General features: G+C 26.4%; 4 protein-coding genes across 6 annotated transcripts in view; 2 read left to right on the top strand and 2 right to left on the bottom strand.

Moving 5' to 3' along the window:
- The window catches only part of LOC127290243 (dynein axonemal assembly factor 4-like), a 4916-nt gene extending 2887 nt beyond the window's left edge, over positions 1 to 2029 (top strand). The window contains exons 5-8 of one of the 2 annotated variants that reach the window (XM_051318716.1): positions 73 to 173; positions 346 to 499; positions 693 to 997; positions 1890 to 2029. In XM_051318716.1, the coding sequence (XP_051174673.1) occupies positions 73 to 173; positions 346 to 499; positions 693 to 899 (462 nt within the window). In that variant the 3' untranslated portion in view covers positions 900 to 997; positions 1890 to 2029. Of the gene's footprint in view, positions 1 to 72; positions 174 to 345; positions 500 to 692; positions 998 to 1125; positions 1191 to 1889 lie in introns of those variants that run through there. The other variant, XM_051318715.1, reaches the window with a different exon arrangement.
- LOC127290254 (uncharacterized) lies at positions 1281 to 7295 on the bottom strand. The gene is made up of 4 exons (XM_051318729.1): positions 7171 to 7295; positions 4697 to 4958; positions 3079 to 3792; positions 1281 to 2133 (listed from the first exon to the last, which is right to left on the bottom strand). The coding sequence occupies exons 3-4, from the start codon at positions 3144 to 3146 to the stop codon at positions 1800 to 1802; spliced, it is 402 nt and encodes a 133-aa protein (XP_051174686.1). The 5' UTR covers positions 3147 to 3792; positions 4697 to 4958; positions 7171 to 7295; the 3' UTR covers positions 1281 to 1799.
- LOC127290251 (uncharacterized) lies at positions 7191 to 9376 on the top strand. Its single transcript, XM_051318726.1, has one exon. The coding sequence runs from the start codon at positions 7191 to 7193 to the stop codon at positions 7680 to 7682; it is 492 nt and encodes a 163-aa protein (XP_051174683.1). The 3' UTR covers positions 7683 to 9376.
- Positions 8904 to 26915, bottom strand: LOC127290232 (nucleoprotein TPR-like). 2 transcript variants are annotated; one of them, XM_051318690.1, is made up of 8 exons: positions 26587 to 26914; positions 25974 to 26136; positions 25574 to 25795; positions 19076 to 24266; positions 15815 to 16585; positions 13135 to 13315; positions 12399 to 12740; positions 8904 to 9517 (listed from the first exon to the last, which is right to left on the bottom strand). In XM_051318690.1, exons 1-8 carry the CDS (start codon positions 26756 to 26758, stop codon positions 9393 to 9395), a joined length of 7167 nt encoding a protein of 2388 aa, XP_051174647.1. In that variant the 5' UTR covers positions 26759 to 26914; the 3' UTR covers positions 8904 to 9392. The 2 variants fall into 2 exon arrangements, with proteins under 2 accessions (XP_051174647.1, XP_051174649.1); XM_051318692.1 differs by lacking the exon at positions 8904 to 9517 and adding an exon at positions 10042 to 12224 and having other exon boundaries at positions 26587 to 26915.
- Between the last annotated feature and the right edge of the window lie 188 nt (positions 26916 to 27103).

Raw genomic sequence — 27103 nt, 5'->3', positions numbered from 1 at the left:
TTTTAAAAAGATAATATATGAAAATATTTCAAAAAAAAATATTTATAATAGAAATGCAAATTTTGAATTTAGTGGCTAGAAAAGCAAGCGAAAGCAAGACGACAAACAGGATTTGTTTCTGAAGATCTTCGTCCCGAAGAACAAAATCCTCAATGGCTAAAAGATAAGGGAGAGTAAGTTAAATATTAATTTATTTATATTATATAAATTAATTATAAAATATTTTATATAAAATTTATTGTACCTATTACCATTATTATTATTATTTTATATTTCGATTTTTTTATTTTCGGGAAAAATTGCTTTTTTTTTTTTTTGTTAATTAGTGAATTAAAATTTTTTCAGTGATTTCTTCAAGTTGGGAAATTATTTAGGTGCTATAAGCGCCTACACACATGGAATAAAATTGAGCGAAAAAATGACATCACTTTACGTGAATAGATCAGCGGCTCATTATGCTTTGGGGAATTTTCACAAATGTGTAGAAGATTGTTCAACGGTAATAAATAGAAATTAATTTTTTCAAGAATTTTTCTAATTCATTAGATTATAATTTAAAAATTAATTTAACATTTTATTTATAATTTAATAGATATTAGAAAATTTTTTTTTTTTTGAATAATTTAAAAAAAATTAATATTACCTAATTTGAAAGTAAAAAAAAAAAATTGTTTATTGATAAAATTTTACAGGGCTTGGAATTAATGATTCCAAAATGTGAAGGCAATCGAGAATCAAGAGCCAGGTGTCATGCTCGAAGAGGCGCTGCTCTCTGCAAATTATCTGTTCCTCAACATGGTATTTCTGAATTGGAAGCCGCTTTGAAACTAGCTCCGAACAACGAGAGCATTAAACTCGATTTAGTAGCAGCAAAAAAATATTTCAAACTCGAGAATTAGAAACTCTTCCCTAGAAATTTACGCTCAATTTCTTTGTTCTGTGACCCTTGACAAGCGTAAATAGCAAATTACTCAAGACTCTCAGGAAGAAGAGTAAGGTAAGAAAAATAACAAAAAAAAACTTTTATTTATTCTTTTTACTTCCATACTATAATATAAATCAAAAAGTTAAATAATATCACAGGCAATTTTACCCAAATGGTTTTTTTTTTTTTTTTTTTTTTAGGATTTGCATTCGTTTTAGACATATATATAAAAACTTTACTAGTACGTATTTTATTTCAATCCAGCTTTCAAACGAATTTTCATTCTTGAAAACACATTTTTCTTTTTGAAAATTAATAACAAATTTTATTATTAATTTATTTTGATTAATATATATTTTTTTAAAATCATGAAACATTCTTTATTTTTTTAATTTATTAACAATTGGTACTTTAATAATAAAGATGTATTAAAAAAGAAGTTACAATAATTATGTGCATTTTCTAAATAGTAAAAACATTTTCATATTCTTTGGTTAATTATGCAATTAGCATAATACAGGAACTTAATTACGTCAGAAATTATCCGTCAGGAAATTCCCAGAGGCAGATTGAAAAACAAAATAAAATTTTAAAAAAAGGAATAAAGAAAATTCTTTTTTGATTTCAAAAATTTGTTAAAATTGATTACAGAAATTAGAATTAGATTTTTTTTTTTTTTAATCAATCAAAATAATTCTAAAAGAAACAAAACCTCAAAGAACTCTTGGGAATGCATTTCTGACGGATAAATTTTTTTTTTTCAAAGTGTTTTAATTGAATAAAAAGTCTCGTTCTACTTTGGATGAAAGCTGCTTTCGCGAACAAATCATAATTCTTATACACAGAATGAAAATCTTTTAAATGCTCAATATAATTACACAGAAACAACAAGTTTCTCATCCATACAAGCACATCTTGTGTGTTCCAATGTATGTATTATCTCATGATGTCGATCTCTTTGAAGATCTATTGCATGTTTCACCATGAAAACAAGACTGACATTTCTCGATTCGGCTGGTGCGCAAATTTGATTAATTGGACAACATCCGGAACCTCCACATCGTGCTAACACTGTTGAGGGTGGATAAAAAATTTCATCAGCACTTGGTCCAACTGTCAAAAGCTCCTCCACTGACACGGCTCGCGGTTGAGGAAAGGAGCATTTAAATTCACGAACCAATTGCACGTGATTTAAATAACTGCTGTCTCTGTGAAATAACAAAAAAAAAAATAAGTTAGTAAAAATTTCATTACTTTATTTAATTGAAAAAAAAAATTTATTTTTAAATGTAAAAATGAGACGGAAATTGCTTTATTTTAAAAATTAAATATTTACAGAATACAAATTATTATTTAGAAAGATTTAACAGAATTTAAATTATTATTATAAAAATTTTATCACTTAGTTAAAAATAAAATTTAAAAATCAAAAATATTTTTTTTTAGTTTGATAAATTTCACTGTTGTTCTTTAAGGATATTGTAGGCAATTTTTGTTTTTTCAAAATTCCAATTTTTGGAAAATTTATTATTATAGTTTCAAAATTAAAATTATTTTTTCAACTCTATTATTAAGTTTTAAGAAAAATTTAGTTTAAGTGCTTTAATTTCTTTTCACTCACTGAAAAGGAAATTAATTTTGTTTAACTATTAAAGCACATTTATTCTTATAAAAAAAAATTACAGAAAGTAGTTTAAAAAATTTTTATAACACAATTTTAAATATTAAAATATTTTTATTTAAATCACTTTTATGCTAGTAAAAAAAAATTCCAAAAAGTGCTTTCAAAAAAGTTTTAAAAAAGGTAAATTAGAATGTTAGTTCATATTATTTTTAGAAATTCTATATTTTTTTAAAGATCTTACATTTTTTCCATATATATTAATTAACTGAAAACTTTCTTTTTTTAAATTCTGTTTTTTGATAAAATTGTGATCGAATAATTTGGGAAATTCAGCACAAAACTTTCGTTTTTGTAAAAAAAATGAATTATAATTTTTGATTGTTCATTAATAAAAAAGAAATTGACAATTTTTCCTCTTGAAAAAACTTTGTTAATTTCGACATTAATTTTGATATTTTCTTTAAAGTGTTAATAAACTTTAAACTACATATGCTTTTTAAAAAAACTTGTATAGAAACAAAAATCTTACTTGAGATGCTTGCTAACAGCAAGTGAGATGAATCCAAGAATGATAAATAAAATAATAATTCTCTTCATATTGTCCTCTTACTTTTTTTAAGAAAAATAATTTTCAATTATCAAAAAAATATTGATCGTAATAATGAAATTACAATTTATAACTTGAAATTTTCAAAGCTCGCGCGATTGTAAGGAGCAAAGGATTCGTGACTTCTGTCTTCTGTGTTCAGAATCCTCTCTCTGTATATACTATACTATATATATAAGTACATGTAACTTTCATCCTCAGAGAGTTTGTCCCCACCTCAAATTTCTATCATCGTCATCGTCATCATCATCATCATCATCATCATCGTTTCTCTTTTCTTCTTTTTCTGCTCCTTGAAGTCTACCTCGCTCTCTTATAGTCTTTCTTTCTTTTTCTCTTCTCAAGCATCAATGTATATCAATCTGTCCTTCTCTCACTTGGTTCTTAGTAAACTCAAAGGAGGGGTCGAACAAACCGTTCCAAGAATATCACTAAGATAAGTATAATTACAACTTCTGGTCCTGCCTCCCATTCGAGAAATTGCGTTACGTCTCGTGACTCCGGATCGCACCTTCATTCTTCTTCTTCTCTCATTTTATCGCGTCTTTCTTATAAGTTTGTCAACAGAAGCTCTCTTTCCCATCCGTCCTTATATTCAAAAAAAAGGACAAAAATAATAATAAAAAAAAAAAACACCTGTAAGAAAAAACAAATCAGTAAAAATTATTTTATAAAAAGATACTTAAAATTTTGTAAATAATTTGTTAATTATATTTTGTAAAAAATTTCGCAAAAATGCTTTTTTTTATAAATCTCTCTTTTATATTTAATTTACAAAAGGAAATAAAAAATTAAAATTCTTTCAACTTTGGCGAAATAATGTTATTGAACTTTTTTTGGATCTTATTTCAATTTTATAAGAAAAATAATTATTATTGCAATTATTTTTTTTAAAGGCAAAATTTACGCTCTTTCTTTGGTGAGGAAAAAATGAGGTTCAACAGTGAATTTGAAAGATTTTTGGTATTGGTGTAAAAAAAAAAAAAAAGAAAGGGTTGATTGATTGCCAGCGAAAGAAACGAATTAAATTTCTAAAGGAGCTCAGAGGTTGAATATCTAAGCGATGCGACAGGTCGATGTTTTAGTGATTCATATCATCACGACCTCCTGTCTCTGTTGTGTCTGGTTACCCTTCAGGGTCGGATATGCTTTTCAACAAGAAATTAAAAAATAAATTAATTAAAATTAATATTAAATATTTTTCTCAATTTATTTATGAAAACAAATTTTTATTAATACTTTTTTTTAAAAAAAAAGAGCCAGACAGTAAAAGTGTGAGCAATTTTTTTGTTGAATAATCAAAAATTGCTTTTGGATAAAAATTAATTCCAACAGTTAATAATAATAAGAAAGCTTAATAATTAAATTGTTTCCTTTCTTTTAGTGTAAAAATTTAATTAAATTACGAGAATTTTATTGAACTTTTATTTTCGATTCTTTCATTAAAAAAAAATTTATGAAAAAATAAAATGTTTAATTTGTGGAAATTGTAGAAAAATAAATAATAATTGGAAAATAAATTGAAATTAAATTCAATTACTTTTTTTTGGATCTAACTCCGCTCCTGTGGATAATGCATTCGTGAATTTTTCATCTCGCTCGTCTTAGACATTCTTTGAGGTCGAATTACACACCCTCGATCCGGGAGAGAGTGATCCTTTACGTGAAATTTTTTTTGAAGGTGAAGTGCCTACGTGACTCGTCTAAATTTTCGGCTGAATGTGAAGACTTCTGGACTTTTATATTATAAATTTTGCCAAATCACTAATTTGATGAGTAATGAGGTTTTCTTTGCGATAAGCCTGAAATTAAAACAGGTTTTAAAGTTTATTCTTGTTTTTTTTTTAATTATTATTTTATGCACAGCAAAAATCAGACTATTTTAGTACAAATTCAACTGGATTAATTAAAATTGAAATTAATTTTAAGAAATGAAATACTGTTTGAATCCATCTGTCGCAATAGGAAATCCCAAAATTGATTTTATCTTACGAAGTGAATTAATTAAGAATTGAGTGAATTTCAAGGAGAAAAAAATAAAAATCGTTTTAGACACTTTATACATTTAAATTTTTGAATTTTTTGAATTTTTTTTTTTCACATTTTAAAGAAAAATTATTTTTACAATTTTTTTTTAATTTTTATTTATAATAAAATAATATTAAAATTTATTTCAGAGATAATTTGTTATAAATTATTATCGTGAAGAGAACTTAATAGTTTAGAGTTCTAATACATTTTGATTGTTGTAAATGTAATGTCTATCGCATCATTCTTGGTATACTGATAAGAAGCAAAAATTATACAAAGTAAACTTATTGCAGGAAAGAAAGTTTCAAGTATTACTTTGAAGATTATTTAAGAGAGATTTATTAATTAAAAATTATATAATTAAAATTGTTATACAAATAGATAAATATTTTATGTATTTATTATTATTTACTTTTTTATTATTGTAGAAAGAAAATAGAAAATTAATTCCTTCGATTATTTAAAATGAAAATTAATTTAATGTTAAATTATAATATTAATCTTTTTTTTATTATAATATTGGAATATCAATTGTTCAAAGCGAAATTAAATATATTATAACTCTGAATAAATATTTTTTAAAAAATTTTATTTTAAAACTAACTTATACTGCAATAATTTTTTTCTACATTCTAAAAAAACTTATGTACGAAGGGGCTTGTTCCGATTATTAAATAAATAAATACAAAAAAATTTACTGTATTATGATTTTGACAAAATGTAAGTTTAATTCTATTCCCATAAAATATAGAAATTAGTTTTTATATTTTGTAACAGTTTTCTTAGTAAGTATAGAAATAATACCAGTAATCATTATGTGAAACATAAAATTTGAGTTCATAGATTCCTCAAGCAATTTCCTTGACGTTTAAAAGTATCGAGTATGACTAGAAAGAGTTTCCGTTTTTCTCCTAATTATTATATTTAACAAAAAAAAATTATAAAAGTAATTATAAAAAAACAAATTCATATAATTCCATTTTTAATTTTTTTTTTTTTTTTTGATTAAAAATGTGAAATTTAATTTAATTAATTTAATAACAAAAATTTTTAAATGCGATTATCATTTTAAAGAGAAACTATATTTTTATAAAATTAAGCATTTTTAGATACAGAATTATGAAATTTCTACCTTTGGTAAATATGAATATTAAACATTGAAATATTTTTTGAAAAATAAAATTTTTAGATAAGTTCAAAATTGTATTTTAAAGTTTAACATCATAAACGTTATATTTTTAAATATTAATGTACAAAAAAATTAAACTTATTATTTTCATTAAAAATTAATAACATATAATTGAATTTTTTTTTTGGTCATAAGTTTCAATAATTGCGATTAAAATATTTCTCTGAATCTTCATTTTACAAGTAATGATTTTTAAGAATTACATTCATATTCGTTTCACGAACATCAATCGCGGGCAATTTTCGTTGAGTTTCGGTAGTTCATTCACTTCAATAATTGTAGGGTATGTTGGCTTTGAATGTTTACAATTTCAAACCGAAATTTCTCATTTGAAATAACATAAAAACATATTTTTTTTTTGGTTTGAAAATTTTTTAATATCTAATGAAAAATAATTGTAGTTTATTAATTTTTTATTAATTTCCCTTAAAAATGTAATCTCACGCGTACTCTCAGAGAGTTTGTTACATTTGAATACAGTTCTCCGTCAATATTCTCGAATATAATGACGAAGAACATTAGCAAACATTTCGCAAATCTAAATATTAATCGAAAAGAAAATCTAGCGTCGATCATGCGTGATTTCAAATTCAAGTAAATGCTATACTTCTCAAAGTATAAATACTCTGAGAAGAGGAAAGATTCAGCCACTCTCGTCTCTCGATTGTCTAAGCGAATACAGTGTTATTGTGATTCAAAAAAAAAAAAAAAAACTATATTTTAACTTTTAAAATTTCAAAAAAAAATTCAATCGCAATTTTTTTTTTTTTTTTGAAAAAAAAGAAGTTTCTTACCTTATTAAAACCAAAAAAAGATGAGAATCTCTTTCTGGGAGAATTCTTATCTTCTTCTGGTCCTCATTCTTCCAATTTTTGCCAATCAAGATTTTTCAACAACAGTGAAGAATATTGACCACCTGCCCAAAAAGATTTCTTTCAATCAAGGTATCAATTACTCGAGGATATTTGCCTGTAACGAACCACAGCCACGAGCTTATAATCTTCAAGATTTAATGGAAGGTGTACATTTAAATCCAGCTGAGAGTCCAAGTTATCCTGTTTATATAATTCTCAAAAGATGTGATGTTCATACAGGATGTTGTCCAAGTACCGATTTGAGTTGTTCCCCCGTTACAAGTTCCAATTATACCGAAGAAGTTGAAATTAAAATCAGTAGTGTGGGAACGAGAAACAATAAAAAAACATGGATTAGAGTTGAACATCATGGAAAATGTGAATGTAGAGTGACAAGTGTTAATGACAGGATCTGTCAAGAAAATCAAAGACCTCTTATAGTACTTCTTTGACCTTCAATATTTCTTAATTTTATTCCTTCAGGAATAAAGTTGAAAAAACTTTTTTTAAAAAGTAACTTAACTCTCTGACGTTGCTAATAATTTATCCTCCACTCCAGTGCTATAAAAAGTAATTCCAACGATTCATATTTTGTAAATATCAAAAATATTATTTATAATATTTAGTGATAAGTGGTGATTATTTTTAGGAATTTTAAAGTTGATTTTTTTTCCGCCGTACAATGTTGAGGATCTAAAACAATAAAAATCAGTAGGCGTTAGAAAAAAAAAAGTGTTTTAGAAGAAAGTTAAAAAACTTTTTGTGCTTGTTACAGAAATTTTGAACATTTCAGAATCATTAAGCTATTTCTTTTTGCAAATCCAGAGTCCAGACGTTCTTGACGTGAAATTGCTTTTGAAAAAGAATGGGCTTTAAGACTATTTAAATGTAGAGTATTCGAGGAAGATATTTGGCCATGTGCCAAATGTAAATCTCTTTGCGGCGTCAGTAAATCGAATCATCAAACATACATTTTATCACGATTGAACATTTTCTCATAACCGCTTCGATTTGCCATTGGTGAAAATACGGAACTCTTTTTCATTCTAAAATCAAAAAGAAATTTACATTAATAATAATTGTGATAACATTAATTTTTATTTTAAGGCAAAAAACAGTATTTCTTCAATTTATTTTTATGACACTTTAAATATTAAATTCGCTTTCATACAAAAATAATTCTTCTAAATTTAATAAGATTTTATAAAAATATATAATTTACAAAATATTTTTTTAATACTAATTTAATTTTCTCCAATAAATTAGCAATAGCCTTGAAAATTTCCAAGTCTCAAATTGTTTATAAATCCTCAAGTGATAAGTGATTTAGAGATCTGAGATTAGCTCTTCGTAAAAGTTGGGGTGATTTCTGCGATAGCAATAAAAAAAAAAAAAAATAACTCAAAAACTAATTTTAAATATTTTTATTACATTACTTTTTAATTATAAAATTATTCTATAAATGAATGAAATCCAAATAAAACTAGTACAAGAAACTAATTTCTCCATCAGTTTTCACTTAAATCGAATATCAAATTTAATAAAATTTTACATTCAAAATTTATACTAACAAAATTATTCAAGAAATTAATTTCACTTCATTTCTTATTTTCATCCACTTTAATCAAATATCAAATATCATGATTAAAGTAAAAAAATTTTCATTCAAAACATTTATACTGAAAAATTATTCAAATATATTGACAATAATATATTACAGAGGAAAAAAAGTTGACATTTAGAATCTTAAACTAGATACCTACAACGAAATATTTTGTCATAATAAAAAAAAGTCATACCGAAAAATAAAAATTCGTAATAAGAGAGAAAACAAAATTTTTCGGAATGTCGTAGAAATCTTATTACATATAAATACCGAATTTTCGTTTTTTTTTTTTTTTGCCATATATCACTTACATTATGTGCGAGATACAATTTTACTTTTCGCCGCTGTTTTTTTTAAAATCAGAATCCAAAAGATTTCAGTAATTTTAATAGTAAAATAATTATATTTAGTACAGAGAACGTGTATTTTGTTGAAATATTTTTGGAAGCTTATTTATGAGATTTATAATAACATTAATGGTTTACAAATAAAAAGTATTTCGTACTTCAATGTTTAACGTTGGAAAAAAAATTTTTTTTTGAGGGTTTTTTTTTCTTTAACTATAACTATAAGGATATTTTGCACGCATACGTCTTCCCCTAGCTCTTCCTCTTACTGCAGTTCCCTCGCTGGCGCCTCGTGGTAAGTGACCACGCATCATGCCTGGCCCTGAATTTTGTCCTTAAATAAAATACATATTTATGACCTCAAGAGAGGGTTTATGAGAAAAAAATTTTAAAAAAAATTGCGAATTTAAATATGTTGATTATAAAAAGCAGAATGATTAAGTGCAAATTTATGAACAAATGTGATTAGATGAAAAAAAAAGTTAACAAACTTTTAATTTTTTTTTTTCCCAAAAAGAACAAAACAATATATATTAAGTTAGTTGATTTGCAACAGTCTATATCAGAAAGTTAATGCTGAAAATCGGAAAGTTTTTAAAGTGCATAAACTTTTTTATTCGAGTTATTAATTTTTATTTCTCATATACCTATGATAAACATTTACTATTTTCAATTTCTTTAAAAACTATTATGATTTTCTTAAAAATGAAAAGCCGATTTTCGATTTCGATTTTTTTAAAATCGAAATTACTTTTTGAAAATAAAGAAATCAGTAAATAATATTTTTATAGGCCCATTGGAAACTGAAAATAAATAAAGAAGGAAAAAATTAGAATTCTCAAAAAAAAAAACAAAAAAAATTGATAATAATTTTTATTTTAATGTTTCTAAGAGAAAAGAAAAATTTTATTTCTCAGGTTTCGCTTTAAAAAATGTTTATGCATTAAGGAGAAATCGAATGGACAGTCAAATTAAAAAATTAGTCTAACTCTATATTTTCGTTTTTTTTTTTTTTAATCAAAAAGCAATTTATAATTTTAAAAAGCATTTCAGTGAAAATGTGATCAATTTTAATTTTACCAATTTTGAACCATTAAATGTTCCCATTGGGTAAAGAATTAAAAATTTTGTGAGATTAAAAGAACAATTATGAAATTTTTAGGTTTTTTTTTAACCAGAACCATTTCATTTTTCATAATCTCAAATTTTTACTATTTATCCAATGGCAACTTCTAATTCTTCAAAGTATCAGAAATAAAATTTTTCATAATTCCACTGTAACAATTTTAAAAATTATAAATTTCTTTTTGATTTAAAAAAATAACAAAATATGGAGTTGGACTGTAACTTTTGTTTTGATTATATATCCAATTTTTCTCTGAATTCTTTCCTACTTTTAGTATTAACTATATGTACTTACAGACTGTCGTATATCATATATCTTAATAAAACAATAAAAACAGTACACTTTTTTTGTTTTGAAGAAATCAAAACATATTCTTTTATATGAAATTAAATACCTATTAAGTTAAACTTTAGGTTTTAAATTATAAGTATTTATAATTTACAAAAAAGCATTTTTGGGTTGCATAAATGTGCTTTATAAATCATTACAATTGTAATTCTTTGGAGAGTACAATAAATTCCATATTTTTTTATAGATTCAAATAATCTCAAATTTAAAACGCTTTTAAATAAATTAAGAGAAAATAAGGCAAATAAAATTAAACAATTTTTATATATTTTGGAAAAACTGCAAATGCAATTGAAAAAAATTATTTCCTATTTTAATAATTATTACACATTTTTTGTGTTTTTCTTCAATTTTGATAAACAATCGTATATTTAATCCAACTTCAATAAATTATAACTTATTTTATTTTCTAAAGGATTATATAATTACAACTCTATTTGTTGAAAATATTTTATTTAAAAAAATATTAAGCATAAAAATAGAACAAAATTAATTAATTTTCTTTAAAGCAAATTATTTTCAACAAACAGATTTGTTATTAGAATTTTTTTAGAGAAAAAAAAGTGAGTTTTAATTTAAAATCGGATAAAATATAAAAGTGTTTATCAATAATAAAGATAAACACAAAATGTGAAATAATTATTATTATAAAAATAATCTTAGAAGACGAATTATTTTTTCGAATCGCATTGATAGTTTTTTCAAAATATATTAAAATTAATTTAAATTATTGTTTCTTTTCTAATTTAAAAGTATTTTTAGTTTAAAATTATATTCTGTTATTTATAAAAAGAAAAATGTTATATTCTTTAAATTAAATTTATGATAAAGTATTGTCGAACAAAACAATAATTTAAATCTAAAGATAAAAATATTTCCATTTTCCTTAATCATGTAATTATACTGTTCTCCTCAAACTAAACTGGTTAATGTTTTTAATGCCATGTGTTACAACCTAAAAATGCTCCATAAATGAGTATTTGGTTTATTTTTAATTTTTTTTTTTCAAAAATAAAAGCTCTAAGACAAATTAACGAGATTAATTCTAGTGTGACTACATTTTGTTTCCCTGAGTATGTAAATTAAACTCCTATAATAATATATAATATACAGCTGTAAAAAGAACAAATTGTTTTTCAATAATTCACGAAATTATTCTCAACAATAATTTACCCATGAAGAGATGAATTACATGTCAAATTTATAATTTCGCTTGCTTGTTTACTTCTTAAAATTCTCGCTGTGTACAATCTAAACAATTTTACAAAGAACTTAAAATCTATTTAAGATTATCAACAAAGCAAAACAAAAAAAAATTTCCTTTTTGAAAAACAGAAAGTGCTAGAAAGCAAAAATAGATTTGTCATTATTTTCATGCATTTGTTTCACAGAGAGGAAATAAAACAAAAAAATGAATGAACGAATGAATGAAGATAATACTGTTCATTATAAAAAAAAAAAAACTATTTTTGTCTAGAAATCAACAAACACCAAGAATAAAAAGAAGAGAGAATCTAGTTTGTTTTGAAATGACAATTTATACCTGAAGGTCCTCCAAAACCGTAAGCTAAGAAAGTAAACAAGCTTTTACATAATAAAAATTTACAAGCTTTACACCTTGTTGTCTTTTTTATAAAACTCATAACTTCTCCGCAGCTTTAATAATTTAATAATATAAAAATAATAGCTTCTCTCCAAACGCTTTTTATAAAATAAACTTTTTATGGGTCGGAACTCTCACCCCTGTTCGACTGACTGTTGTCCCAGATGATGGGAGTTGGTCTTGCACCGCGATTCGTTCTAAAAGGTGTTCTTGCTGCTCTTCTTGCAGTGCCTCCTCTTACGGGTACAGAAGAAGAACCTGCTGCGGCTAACGCTGCTGCAGCAAGCAATGCCCTTTGTCGGGTATTCACTGAAGGTGATGCTTCAGCTTCACGATTTTCTTCTTTTGAATCGTCTTCAACTATTTCTAATCCAGCTTCTTCTGAAGCGTCAACTCCTGCGTCTACATTATCATCCTCACCAACTCCAGAGCCAGAGGCGCCGGCTTCTTCATTTTGTTTTTCAGCCTCGGAGCCAATATCTTCAAATAAAAAAAAAAAAAAAAAAAAAAAAAAAAAAAAAAAAAAAAAAAAAAAAAAAAATGTAAGTATAAAATATAAATAATAATTTTGAACAAAAAAATTAAAGATTATTGTTTTAGAATCGTTAGGTATCTAAAGTCGTTGCGGACTATTTTTAGAAAAATGTTATAATTTTAGATTACAAAAATATTTGATGAAAATAAATTTTTATGTATATATGAAATGTTAAAATTTAAAAAAATTCGTAAATATATTTAGTTCAATACAGCTTAATATTAAGTACTTTTAATTTACTTTCATCAAATGGTGAATTATAATAATATAATAATAATTATTTTTTAAAAAGTAACTCATTCATTAGTAAATATTAAGAACAATTAATTATGTACTCACTTTCCATCGGTGCCACATTATCAGAATCTGCAATTATTTCTGGTTGAGTGCGATCTTGTTCTTCGGTAACAAGACGATTACTTGGAATTGAAGTATCCTCGTTGCTATCAACAGCCGCAGGTGTTCTTTCCAAAATCATTGACACCGGCGCTTCTTGTTCTTCTGAAGGCTCACTACTTGTCTGCAAATTGTTATAATTTATAACTTTTTGTCTAAACTAATTTCAGGCTACGAAGCGTAGTAAGAGACTAAGAAAAATATGGAAAAGTATAATTTTTTTAAAAAAAAAAGTATCCCCAAAATTGAAAAAAAATGGCATCTACCGTGGATGTACCAGTTACTGTCCATGTCCCAGTTTCTGTCCATTTTACAAATATCTCGTATAGTAATTTAAATTATTTTTTAACAATAATTTATTCCTTTTGTCACACAATCGACTTATTAGTTTAAGTAAACAAATAAAAGAAAATAATTTTTTTATAAATGTTATTTTGAAAATTAAACTGGACGGAAACTAGGTCTTAGGTGGACGGTAACTGGGACATCCACGGTATAAAATAAAGTAAAATTGTCTAAAAAAAATTGAAAGAAAAATTCTGAGGATAAAATTAACATTATGTTTCTTCTGATTATTTTTCAAAAAATAATCTATTGTTAAACTTCGATTAACTTTTTGTTTTTGGTACAACGGTAGGAGCGTATGATTATTTTTTAAAAATGATTTTTCACATAAATTTTTATTTTACAAAATAGCATTTAATACAGAATTTTTTTTAAACGAATGTTTACTCACGTAGCTGAAGTACGCAACGTTTATGATAAACAATTTTAAAAAAAAATAATTTTTTAAAATGAAAAATTCTATAATTTTTTGCCTAAAAAATATTTCTTGCAGTTTTTACTAATCAATAAATTATAAAAAAAATATATTTTTAGGTAAACAATTTTATAATTATCCGTGTTAAATAAAAATTGATTTCTAATCGTTGAACATAAACGTTGCGTACTTCAACATCGTTGTTTACTCAACGGAATTTTCAAAGTACCCAATTTTTATTTTACAAAATTTCTTTTTATCCAACTGTTTCTTGAAAAGAATTCTAATTTAACCTATATTTTTAATTGATTAGAATTTTAAGTAATTCGAATTTTTAAATCCTAGAACTTGGAATCAGAAGCTTATACAAAATATTTAGTATTTAAAAAAAACAAATTTTAATTAAAAATCTCCAAAAATTCAATTATTTCTAAAATTTGTATCTAAAATTCAATGCTAAATTAATAATTTCAATAAATTTTATCCAATTATTCAAAAATTCAATTAAATAAAACATTTTTTAATTAAAAATTCAGTAAAATTCAATTACTATTTGAAACTTTGTTAATAATTTTCAACAATTCTAATTTACAAAAATTTAAATTCAAAATCTCCTGAAATTCGATTATTATTAAGAATTATGATTCAAATTTTTTGTTGGCATAATTATTTCTAATAATTTTAATTAAGATCTTGGCATTTCAATTATTTAAAACATTTTTTAATTCGAAATACTCTAAAATTCAATTATTGCCTGAAATTCGGTTTAATTAGAATTATTTTTAAAAAAACACAGTTGGGTAAAGAAAAATTTTGTAAAATAAAAATTCTATCAAAAAAAAAATTTGCCAAATTAAAAATTCTTTTAAGTAAAAAGGTCGTTTAATAAGAAATTATATTAAATGCTATTTTGAAAAATAAAAAATTTGTGTAAAAAATAATTATATAAAGCAGTAGTTCACGCGACCAATAATAAATCATTAACTTGGCGAGCTTTTAGAAATAAAAAAATTTGCTAAAATTAAAAATTCTTGAATTCTGTAATTTTTAAAATTATTTTTTGAAAAAAGTAGCATTTAGTGGCTTTTGGCCAAAATTAAGTATTAAAAAAGTAGCCCTGTCGAAAAAAAGTATCTAAAAAGTAAAAAAGTATGTCACTTCGAAGCCTGTAATTTTTATAACATTTTTCGATCAAAAATTTTTGAGAGGAGTCATCACCTTCATTTTGAGTCCTTTAAATTTTAATGATCACAGGAAGTTTGTTTTGGCATCAAAAATAAAATTTTAATTTTTGACCATTTTAGAAATTAAAGTCTGAAAAAAATTAATATTTTTAATATCTATTTTCTTTCACAATTTTGATTATTTTTAATCGACAATTTTTTTCCACGCTTTTTTTTAATGATTTTTAAGAATCTCTTGCATGGATTTTCAAAGATATTAATTTTTTCAAAAAAAAAAAAAAAAAATTCTAAAATGGTCAAAAATTAAAATTTTTTTTTTACCACTTTATATGTTTTTAGGACCCAAATTATGCAAGAAAAAAAATATAACATCGTTTAATAATTTAAATTTAAGTAGGCAAAATTTTTTTACTATTTTTCGGATGAAAATTATCTTTTTTTTTTCAATCGTTGATAATAAACGTTGTGAACTTCATCGACGTGTTTTTGGTAGAAAATGAATATTTTTAATAGTTGATATAAAAAAAATTAAAACTTTATTCTATTTTTTTTGTAAAAATAAAGGAAAATTTAGGGAAAATCTTTTAAATATAAGGAACTTTTAGGGAAAATGAAGTCCGACTATGATGTCTGTAATTTGTATTAATGAAATCGAGTAGAAAAATTATAATTATCATACCGATGGAGGCATATCAGCCGCTGGGGAAACTTGCAGTGGCGTAGTTGGAACACTTCTTCCAGTTCCGCCATCTTCCAATTGAGTGAGATCCATTCTTGTATCATCCATACCCTCTTGAACAACTTGTGCTACACCAGGAGCAGAAGATCCAAAAATCGTTCGGGCAGCAGTGCCAGAAGACGTTGTTAGCGATGGTGTTGACGATGCTGTCGTTGGTGCTGATTGATCACCAAATGTGAAACGTCCCTGTGGAACTTGAGGAGAACTGACAGCTTCGCCAAATCCATCACCTCTACGTGGAACAAATAATGTCGGTGTACTTGGCACAATGCAATCATCACCGCCATCCTCGTAGCCTTGCTGAGGAAGAAGAAGATGTTGTTGTTGCTGTTGTCTTGGCATTGGAGCAATACCTCTCGCTGAACGAGCAAATGAAGGTGGTTCACCGGAAGGACCAGCTGAACTTATAGCTTCAGATTGCTGTTGCTGTTGACTTGCAGCAATAGCTGGTTGCACTTGTCTTGGAACTTCAACACCTGCTGTATCCTCTTCCATAATTATTTCCACTTCATTATTATCACCTTCTCCTTCAACTTCAACGCCGTATGGTAATTCTTCCTCTTCCTCCATTTCTTCATAAGGATCATTTTCAAATTCTTCTTCTTCTTGAGCCTGATGATTTCCACCTCCTTCACCTTCATCACAATCCACTACAACGACACATCCGTCTTCGCCTTCCTCATCTTGATCCCTCTGGCTTGATGTAGGCACCTTAATTAAAAAAGAATTAAATAAATAATACCATCAATATTTAGATTGACATTCTTGTGAGAAACGGGATTTCTAAAAATTACAACAAAAAATACAAACTATTTTTTCTGGATCTAGAGTAAATGCACTAATTACGGCGCGATTCGAGTCAAAACACATTTGAAATAGAAAATTCCACATTTCTATTGTAGAAAGTCAATTTGAAACTTATTGATAAAAGCTTATGTTATTTAGATATTAAAAAAAGTTTTAAACTTTATAAAAATCGATTATTTAAATCACGGTGACTAAAATTACGTACATTTTGAAGATACTTTGCTCACCGTAATTGAAGCAAATGGAAATCTTAAAAATGTTTCAATTACGGCGAGGGAAAAAAAATTTTATCTCAAATAATTAAATTAATAATTGTTTAAATGTGCATCTTTAATAGTAATATTCAATATTTTCGGAATTTTTTTAAATTTTCGATAGTGACAATACCCAAAAATTTAATTTTTATGGTGAAAACCATATAACAGCCCTAAAATTTTTATTTTTTGTTTGTTTATTGGAAAAAAATATACAAAATTTTCAAAAAGTGCATAAGATATAAAAAATGTATTTCAATTCAAAATTTCGAAAATTTTAAAAAATTCAGAAAATATTGAACAAATCGTTTTCAGGCCTCGGATTGACTTTAAGGCACAAAAAAAGTCATTTTAGTCGATTTATATTCCAAAAAAATGTCGAAAAAGTTGATTTTTTTTATTTTAAAAAAATTTAATTGATTAATGAATCATTTATTTTAAATAACTAATGTTATTCGATATTAAATTCATTTTATTAATTCTGTAATGAGAATAATTCTATAAAAAAATTATCCAGAAAATTTATTTCGAATATTTTAGAATCGAACTAATTGTAAGACAAATTTTAAAAATTTTATTTAAAAAGCAAGACAAATTTCTAAAAAAATTCTTAAAGTTCAATTTTTAAAATTTTTTTAAAACCTGATTTAAGTTATTTATTCGAATTAAAAATTTTGGCACAGTTTTTAGTTTTGATGGTAAAAAAAATTTCAGGCTTAATCACGTTTTACAAATTTTTAAATAAAATTTTTTTTTAATAATAATTTTGGAAAAGTTCAAGTTGGAATTTTTAGAAATAATTGAATTTGAAAAGATTTTGTTAATTTTTAGACAATAATTAAATTTTACAGAACTAAAAATAATTTATCAAATAATTTTAGATAACATTTTTTAAAAATAATTAAATTTTCAAAGATTTACAATTTTGATTTTTGAAAGAAATTGAACTTCAAGTGATTTTTAATTAAAATTTTTTGATGATTTCTGTTATGTACTTAAAAATTTATTAAAAATTGCAGAAAAAAATACAATAATTTGAAAACTTTTAAAGCGAAAAATAGTTTCAGATAGTTGAATATTCGAAGAATATTATAAAAATCTTTAAAAATAATTGAATTTCAGGAGAGTTATAATTGAAATTATTTCATTTTAAAAAAAATTCTAGAAAGAAAATTTAAGAAATATTTAAATTTCAGACAATAATTATAGTAAGAGGAATTACTAGTGATATCAGTTGATGAAGAATTTATTAGAAATCACATATAAAAATTGATAATTTAATTTTTGAAGAATATTATAAAAACCATTAAAAATAATAGAAAATTTTTGCAAATAATTAAATTTCAAGTGATTTTAAATTAAAATTTTTTGGTAATTTTGTTTGCTAATTTTTTTTAAAATTATAAATAATTATTAAATTTCATAAAAAAATTTTAATTTGGAAAATAGTTTAAGATAATTGAATTTGTGAAGAATTTCATTAAAATAATTAAAAATAATTAATTTATTGAAGAATTTTAGATAAAAATTGATTAAATAATTGAAATAAAGAAGATCTGCATTTTATACTAAAAAAATACGAATTTTGTTTAAAATTTTTTTAAAAATTTAAAAAAAAAATCGAAAAAGTCGCATTTTATTAAAATAAGTCGAAAAAGTCGTATAATCCGAGGCCTGCGTTTTCCTATAACCAGACCAGGCTTAAAATGTTTGTAAAAGAAAGTAGTTTTTTTGAAAATTAGAAAAAAAAGAAATGTAACAATACAAGCAGTTTTAAAAACAAGATTTTAACGTTTAAATTACAAAAAATATAGTAAATTTTAATTGTATAAATTTCTGTCTGAAATTGTCAAAAAAGTTGGGTTAAAAACATAAATTTTGAGAAAAAAAACTGAAAATTGATGCATTTATAAGAAAGTTATGAGCATTCAAAAATAAAAAATCATTAAAATTGTTAAATTTTGAAAAATTTATATCTCGTAAAGAGTTTGATGAAAAAATTTCCCGGTGAAAATTTCAATCCCGGCTTTTTCTTCGATTGAAATTTTTCCCGGTTCTCCTGGTTGGAAAGGTACGAAAATCAGTAAACTGATCGAGAAATATAAAAAAAAAAAAATTCCTTAAATATAGTGAATCTTACTTGATATTCAATTTCCGATGCACTGGCAGTAGCTGAAGGTGTCACTTCCTGTTGTCGGCTTCTTTTTGCCTTTGGACTTGGATTTTGTTCTGGACGATGATCAACACCTTCAACAACACCAGAACCCGATGCCGATGAATCCAATGTTCTTGGTCTTTTGTGTCCCGTTGAACCTTGCGAGGTGCTCACTGATTGAGTAGAACTGCTAGCGACCGATTGTTGTTGTTCAATTGTAACTTGATTAATTTGCTGTTGCTCAACTCTGGGACTAACTAATGCAACAGTTTGTTGTTGCTGTTGCTGTTGTTGTTGACATTGTTGCTGTTGTCCTGTCATAATTTCCAAACTCTCGGGTTCTTCACGTTGTGTTGATTCAGCAGTGCCACTTAATTGTGGTTGTACAGCAAGTTGTCTTAAACTATTTGGTGCCGATTGTGATGATGAGGATGACGATGATGATGTACTCGTACTCGCTGGTTGATAATCCGTGTGACTACTTGTCGGTGAACTTGTTTCGGTTGTATGAACAGCTTGTTGTTGTGGTTGTTGCTGTTGTTGTTGTGGTGCAACAAGTACGGGTGCAGAAGCTGTTGTTGGTAAAACAGCAGCTGTTCGCGATTGTACAACAACGCTCATTGGTCGAATACTTGCAAAAGGTGTTTCGGCTCTTGCTGACATTGGTTTAATATTTGCAGTTGGTGGCTCTGTTGTTGCACCGCTTGTACCACTAACACCTGCCAATTGTCTCTGTAGTAGAGTAATTTTCTTCTCTAGTGCCTCTTTCTCGGCGAGTATTTCTGATTTTTCATGCTCCAATCTTGATATTCGTGCTTCGTTTTGAATTCTCATTGTATTAAGACGTGCATCAAGTTCGGCAGCTGTATTATTATCATTTGAAACTAAATCAACTCTTGTTTTTAGTTCACCAATTTCTTTTTCATAATTTTTTTTGAATTCAGTGAGTTGCATAATTTTTGTTCTTGCATTCTTGAGAACTAATTTAGCACGTTCCTCCTTTTCCGAGCAACTTCGATTAATAACATCGATTTCTTTTTTCAAATTCTCGGATTCACTTTGATAGGCCGTTGATTGACGGGTTAATTCTTCAAATTGTGCTGTCAATTGATCGATACGTTCTCTTAATTCTTGAATTAGTTGAGTGTCACGTTCGTGGTTAGCTTGCATTTCTTCATTGGCAGCGTTGGTAGTTGCGATTCGTTGTTCTTCGGCTTTTGTTTTTTCTTCCTGATTTGCCTTGACCAATTCTTCATATTGCATTTTATATTTTCTGGCAATTTTGCGAATTTGTAATTCTTTATTTCGTATGTCATTCAATACAGTCTCTTTGTCAGCGAGTTCCTTTTTCAATGTGGTTAATTCTTTTTCTTTGTTATTTAAGTCCAAGGTTGCTTCACCTAATTCTTGAGTTAATTTACGTGCATCTTCGGAAAGCTTTACGAGTTGTTCACTCTGTGAGTGTAATTGTTTTTGTAGTTGATCGACTTGTTCGTCTAATTTGGATTTTTCAATTTTAAGAGCATTAAATTCATCGGACATTTTTGCGTGTGTTTCACGTTCAGATGTTAATAGTTTGCTGAGATTTTCACGTTCGGTTTGAAGTCGACGCCAATCTTCGGGACTTGCTTTATTTGCTCTTTCAACCAATGTATTGGCTCTCTGTCTCCATCTTGTTGCTTCTCCTTTGAGGCTAACATTTTCTTGCAAGAGATTTTCTGTTTTTCCTTCTAAATCGCGTGCTTTTTCTCTCAATGGTACAACTTCTTCTGAAAGTGCATTAACCTGAATTGTAAGTTCTGAAACTTTTGTACTTAGAATATCTCTTTCTTCTCGTAGAACTCGATTTGAATCTGTAATTGCATTTAGAGTTTCGACTTTTCTTAGTAAATTTGCATGTTTTGTTGCGGTTACAACGTCAATTTCTAATTTTTCACGCTCTGAATTAAGAAGAGCTTCAGTTTCCTTTAATCTACGTTCTGCTACTTCAGCTTGTGATTTTAATGTTATTGTTTCCGCTTTCAATACATCGTATCTTGCAGCGTTTAATGCTTTTTCTTTTTGCATAAGTTTAATTAATTGTATCAATTGCTCGTGTGATTTTGAATCTTCTTCAATATTTCCAAAGCTACGATTTAAATCAAAACTAGTGTCGGCACTTTCATTTCCACCGAATTTCGTTTGTTGACTCTGCATCACAGCGGCTCGATCACTCAATTCTTGAATTTGACTATGTAAAATAGCATTTTGTGCATTAAGATCCTCTACTTGTTTTTGAACTTGTTTCATTTCGTCAATAACTCTTTGCTCTCTCTCCTTCCATGTGGATTTTTCCAATTCTAAATTTTCAATAGCGGAATTTCTCTCTTGCGTTAGTGTTGATATTTTTCCTGTAATATCTTGTGATTCTTCTTTTAATTTTGCCAAACATTGTAAATCAGTTGAATGTAAACACATTTCACGTACATATTTCTCTTCGGCTTCTTTAGCGGCAAGTGTTGCACTTTGTAAATCAGATTTGACAAGTTCAAGTTCACCTTTTACTTCATCGAGTTCTTCCAATTTCTTCTCAGCGACTGCAAGTTTTTCCCTTAAATCAAAATCTGTCTCTTGATTTCCACTGGAAATTTTCGATAATTCCTCCTGCATTACACGTAATTTATTCTCCAATGTTGATAATTCATTTCGTGAATTTTTCAACATATTTTCCAATTCTTCCTTCTCGCGATTATGTTGAGCTGTAATTTCACGAAGTTGTGCCTCTGAACTTTCGGCAATATCGCAATATTGTTGATTTTGATTACGTGCCGATTTCAATTGTTCTTGCAATGATTTTGTTTCAGTTTGACTATTGGTGAGTTGTAATTCTAAATCTTTGATTTTTTTATTATCATTGCCAGTTATTGGTTTTGTTATTGAATCAACGGCGAGTTGTCGATTTTTATTATTTAATTCATCGATACGTTTTAAATTTTCCGTCTCGTTTAATCGCGCTTGATCCAATTCGGATTTAACTCTTTCGGCAAGTGCTCGTTCCTCGGTGAGACGATTCTCGGCATTATTGACACGTTTCTCTAGATGTGATGTAAGCTCTCTAAAACGATCTTGTTCTTCTTGTAAACGTCGACGAAGTGCTGCGCATTCTCTTGTGATATCGTCTAATCGTTGTTCAGCACGTAATTGACCTTCAACTTGTGAACGTTCAAGACTTGCTTTTATTGATTCAACATCGGCCTTTAATAATGCTTGAGTTTGTCGTTCACGATGAAGAACTTCACGTTCTTTTAATAAACGATTTTCTGAATCCTTCAAAATTTGTCTCTCTTGACGTAAATTCTCAAGTTGTACTTCAGCACGTGAAAGTTTTGATTGAGCTGACAAACATTCGTCCTTTAAAATCATAATACTCTGCTCGTGTTTACCAATTGTTGTATTATATGTATTACATTTTTCTTCGAGAATTTTAATTTGTTCTTTATATGAAACAACATTTGCTTGTAAAAGATGGAAACGTTCATTCGATGAATCAAGTTGGGCTTTTAGACGACAACATTTTGTTGAACTACTTTCTGATTCTTTTCTTAAACGATCAATTTCTTCGCCGAGCATTTTTTCATGTGCCGCTTTTTCTTTTTTATATGTTTCAAAATCGTCGGTGATTTGTTTTAATCTTGTCTCGGAATCAGATAATTTTCTCTCCCATTCTTTATTGTTTTTCTCATTCTCCTTTTGTGATTGATTACTATTGTCATTATTATCTGTTTTAGTAATTTCGTCGGTTGATTTCTCATTTATTGATGTATCATTTTCTTTTTCTTGATTATTTGTATAACCACGTGAGGCAGCTTGAGTGAGACCTTGTTGATACATATTCTTGTACATATCGCGTTGTTTTAATAAACCGTCAAACATTTTTGCTTGTCTATCTTGTGATGCTCGCATTTCTTCAAATTGTTCAATATATTTGTCAAGTTTCTCTTTCATTTCCTCGCATGTTGATTCATTTGCAACACGTTCAAATTCCTCTTGTCGGGCTGATAAAGTTTTTACAATTGTTAAAAGTTTTTGATTATTCTGTTGAAGTTCCTCGATATCACGGAATGTGACAAGTTTTTTGCTGATAATTTGTGATGATGTGAGATCATCGCTCTCCATGGAAATATCATTTGAATGAATTGTATGACCAGTTCGTAGTTCTTGAATTTCTTTCAAAAGGAAACAAACTTGTCTGGCAAGATCGGATAATTGTGTTTTTAATGTTTGATTTTCTCTTGTATGAATATTGGCAATTTTATTTGCTTCCTCGGTTTGTTCTTGTAATGTATTATTCTCAATGAGTAATTCTTCAAGACGATTTGATAGTGTATTGACATTATCGAGCGCTGATTCATAATCTTCACGTTGTTGTTGAAGAATTGGAGTTTTCTCCTCAATTTCATGAAGAATATCATCCATGTGGGCTTTGAGTTTTTCATTTTCTTCACGTGCCATCGCTAATTCATTGGTGACATCAACTAATTGTGTGTAAATTTGAGTTAAACTCAAACCCTTTCTGAGAACTCGGCTAGTAACTGCTGCAGTTGGTGCCAATTGTTCAACAGCTTGATCTAATCTCTCTTGTCTTAAACTTGAGAGCAATTCATTGGCGTGGGCCAATTCTGTTTTGAGTTCATTAATTTTTTGATCCTTCTCAGTATTCTCTTCCTCGCGTTCCTGCATCAATTGATTGTGTTTCGATTCAAGTGTTCCATATTGTTCGGTGGCATTTTCAATTAATTCTTGTAATTCTTTCACAGCATTGGTATATTCTTCGGCTTTTGCATTTGTATCGTCTGCCATTGATTTATAGAGTTCAGTCAATCGAGTTTGAGCGGCAACTTCTTCACGATATGATGCGTGCATTGATAATTCATGATTTCTTTGATCTTCTAATTTTTGAGCCAATTCATCACAACGTCCTTGAAGTGTTGATTGTGCCTCGCGAAGTTGATTTGTTGTTTTAATAGCGAGACTCAATTCTTCTTCGCGTTGACTCAAACGTGTGTCTATCAATAGTGATCGTGAAGAAGCTTCAGATCTTGTTGTTTGTAATTCAGATGTTCTTTTTGATAATTCCTCCTCTAAACCTGCCATTTGTTGACTTAGAAGTGTTCTCTCTTGCTCTAAACGTTTTTCTCTGTAAAGTACAAAAATAAATAAATTTATTTCTTTGAAAAATATTATTTTAAATATTTTTAAACTTGCAGTGATCAAAATACCGATCACTATTTTTTTTTGGCAAAATTTGAGCTTTATTTGGAAAAATTAAATACTTAAAAAAACTGCAGTTTTAAAAATAAATTAAATTTCATGGTTGAAAAGAAATAAAATTACTTTTTTTAGATCGATTACAATTTTAATCAATAAATGCGTCATATCGTAATTTAAACTAAGATTTATTGAAATTGAACCTAAAAATTTTGATAAATTGAAACTTGGGTTAATTTATTGAAATTATAAAAATAGGTGAAATAGATGAAAAAAGTGAATCAATTATTCAATCAAATAAATGAATTAATTATCATAATCTGAAAATAATAAAAAAAAATTTGAAATTGAAGTTGAAATATTAAGTCAAATAATTGTAATTATTTTTAAAAATTTCCACTTTAAAAATACAAATTCACAAAAAGTTTTCTAAAGTAATTTATGAAACATTATTGAGTAAAATATTTTAATTAATTTTTGAATTAGATTAATTATCCAAATTTAAAGTTATAAAAAATGTATAACTCAAAAATTTTTCAAAACTTAATTTTTTTATTAATAATGACAATTATTATTATATATTTGTGACTTTTACTTTTTGAGGACAAAAATTAAATTAAGATTTAGAATATAAAAAAATTAAAGAAAAAAATAGTTGCATACTACGTAAAATGTTGAATCCGTTTGTAAAAACTAACAATTTTCAAAATAATTATATATAAATTGAGTTTGGGAAAATTTAAGTTTATTTTGAAAAAAATTAAATATTTTTGAAAAAACATTTTTGTTTCCTTATAAAAAATTAAGTTCCTTTTGAATGAGTGGAAAGAAATTGAAGTATATAAATTACATTTTTCTTAAAAAATTAATAGTTCGAAAATTAATAACAATTTCTTCACATCAATTACAAATTTTTTTAAATATTAGAATTAAATAAAAAACTAAAATTATGCAAAAAGTTCTTAAAAGTCAATATTTAACAAATTAATCTCTACTATTGTAACATAGACAATTTTTAAATCGAAACTTTTTTTGAAAGTCCGAATTTCGAAAATGAAAAAACCAAAATAATTATTTTTGTAAAATTAAAATTTCAATTTGACAACTTATTTTAGTTTTTTTTTTACTTAGATAAAATAATTTGGTTTTAATAATCATTTTCCGAAAATAAGAAACAATTATTTTGAAATATGTTGAAAATAGAAATATAAAATAAATTGTATAAAGTATACAAACTTGAAATCTAGAGTCATCTCAAGGCTACGGATTTCCTCCATTTGCGAAAGTGCCTGACACTTGGCGGTAACTGCAGCTTGTAATTGAGAACCGAGGGAATTGACTTCAATTCGTAATCGTTCCAAATCACTGTCGCGACGTTCAACTTGAAGCTGTAATCCATCTCTTTCGTCGCAAGCTAAATCTCTTTGTTTTCTAAGTTCAAAATTCTCCTTCTCCAACCTATTTATTTATTAAATTACAAATATATAATTATTCGTGTCTTTATACGAAAAGTACTACAATATTCGTAAGAAGTTCATTAAATTTATATATTAAACTTTTATTATCTACAGAATCATAGTTTTTTTTTTTTTTTTTTTTTTTTTTTTTATTGAAAATACATAAGAATGATAATTACCTTTTCACGGATTCTTGAAGTTTGTGTATTTCCGCTTTAGCTTCCTCTACACTTGTTTTTAATTCATTAACGTATTGATCAGCCAAATTTAATTTGCCCTTGCATTCTTCAAGATCTAATTTTTGATCCTCATGTTCCTTTTGTACAGTGTCTAAATTTTTTTCTATAATTGAAAATGTTTAAATGTTTTAAATGTTTTTTTTTCTGAACTTATTTCAATTTTATAAGAATAGGTATTTTGTATACAATAGATTATTTTGTTTTCAATATTAGTTTATTTTCTTTCAGAATGTAAACTTGACCTTTGAAGAGGTCGAATTTTTCACTAATTTCTTGTCAACCGGAAAGAACAAAGAAATTTCATTAAATTGAAAAAAATCAATTTTTTTAAATCTTATTTAATTCAAACAAAATTTTGCTACTATAAACGTTATTATTAAAGAAACAAATGCTAAGTTGATAATAATAAATTTCATTTTACTACGATTTTTTTTTCATTTCCATTATAGAAAGTTAGGTTATGTTAAATTCCACGAGCTTCTATAGGTTTGTAGGTTAAGTTGAAAGTTCCAGAAAGAACTTTAAATAATTAAAAATAAAATAGAAATCTCACCAAGATTTTGACGACTTGTTTCAAAAACTGCTTTGGCTGTTAAAAATTCCTCAAACTTTTCGGTAAAATATGATTTTAATTTATTGAGAGAAGGGTTTTGAATAGACAACAATTCCTCTTGAGTCAATATATCGTGAAGAATTCCATGCTCCCTTTCCTCCGTCGTTTCCATTGTTGCGTCGGAAATATTTTAAAACTAATCTAAGTTATAAAACACGTCTTTATAAAAACACTTTCAACGGCTTTTTTTTATCTTTATTAAAAAAGATCCGGTAAATCGCGTCAACAATTTTTCTCTGCGTCTTCTCTTTCCATGACTGCCAACATTCTTTTTTTCACTGTTCATTTCGTTCCCCTAGTTCCAGTCTCCTGATTGGTTAAAACATACTTGTGGTTTATGATTGGCTCTTTAAAATGTAAGTAAATTTCTAATTGGGTAAAAAATTGGCGCGCATAAATATATTTTTTTAAATTAGAATCATAATTAATATAATTATTTTAATTCAATAGAAAATTA

This window comes from Leptopilina boulardi, unplaced genomic scaffold, assembly GCF_019393585.1.
Source record: "Leptopilina boulardi isolate dan_hultmark-lab unplaced genomic scaffold, ZJU_Lbou_2.1 LbouV2_58, whole genome shotgun sequence".
NCBI lineage: Eukaryota > Metazoa > Arthropoda > Insecta > Hymenoptera > Figitidae > Leptopilina > Leptopilina boulardi.
Note: the sequence above shows the minus strand (reverse complement) of the source record. Positions and strands in the feature narration are given on the sequence as shown.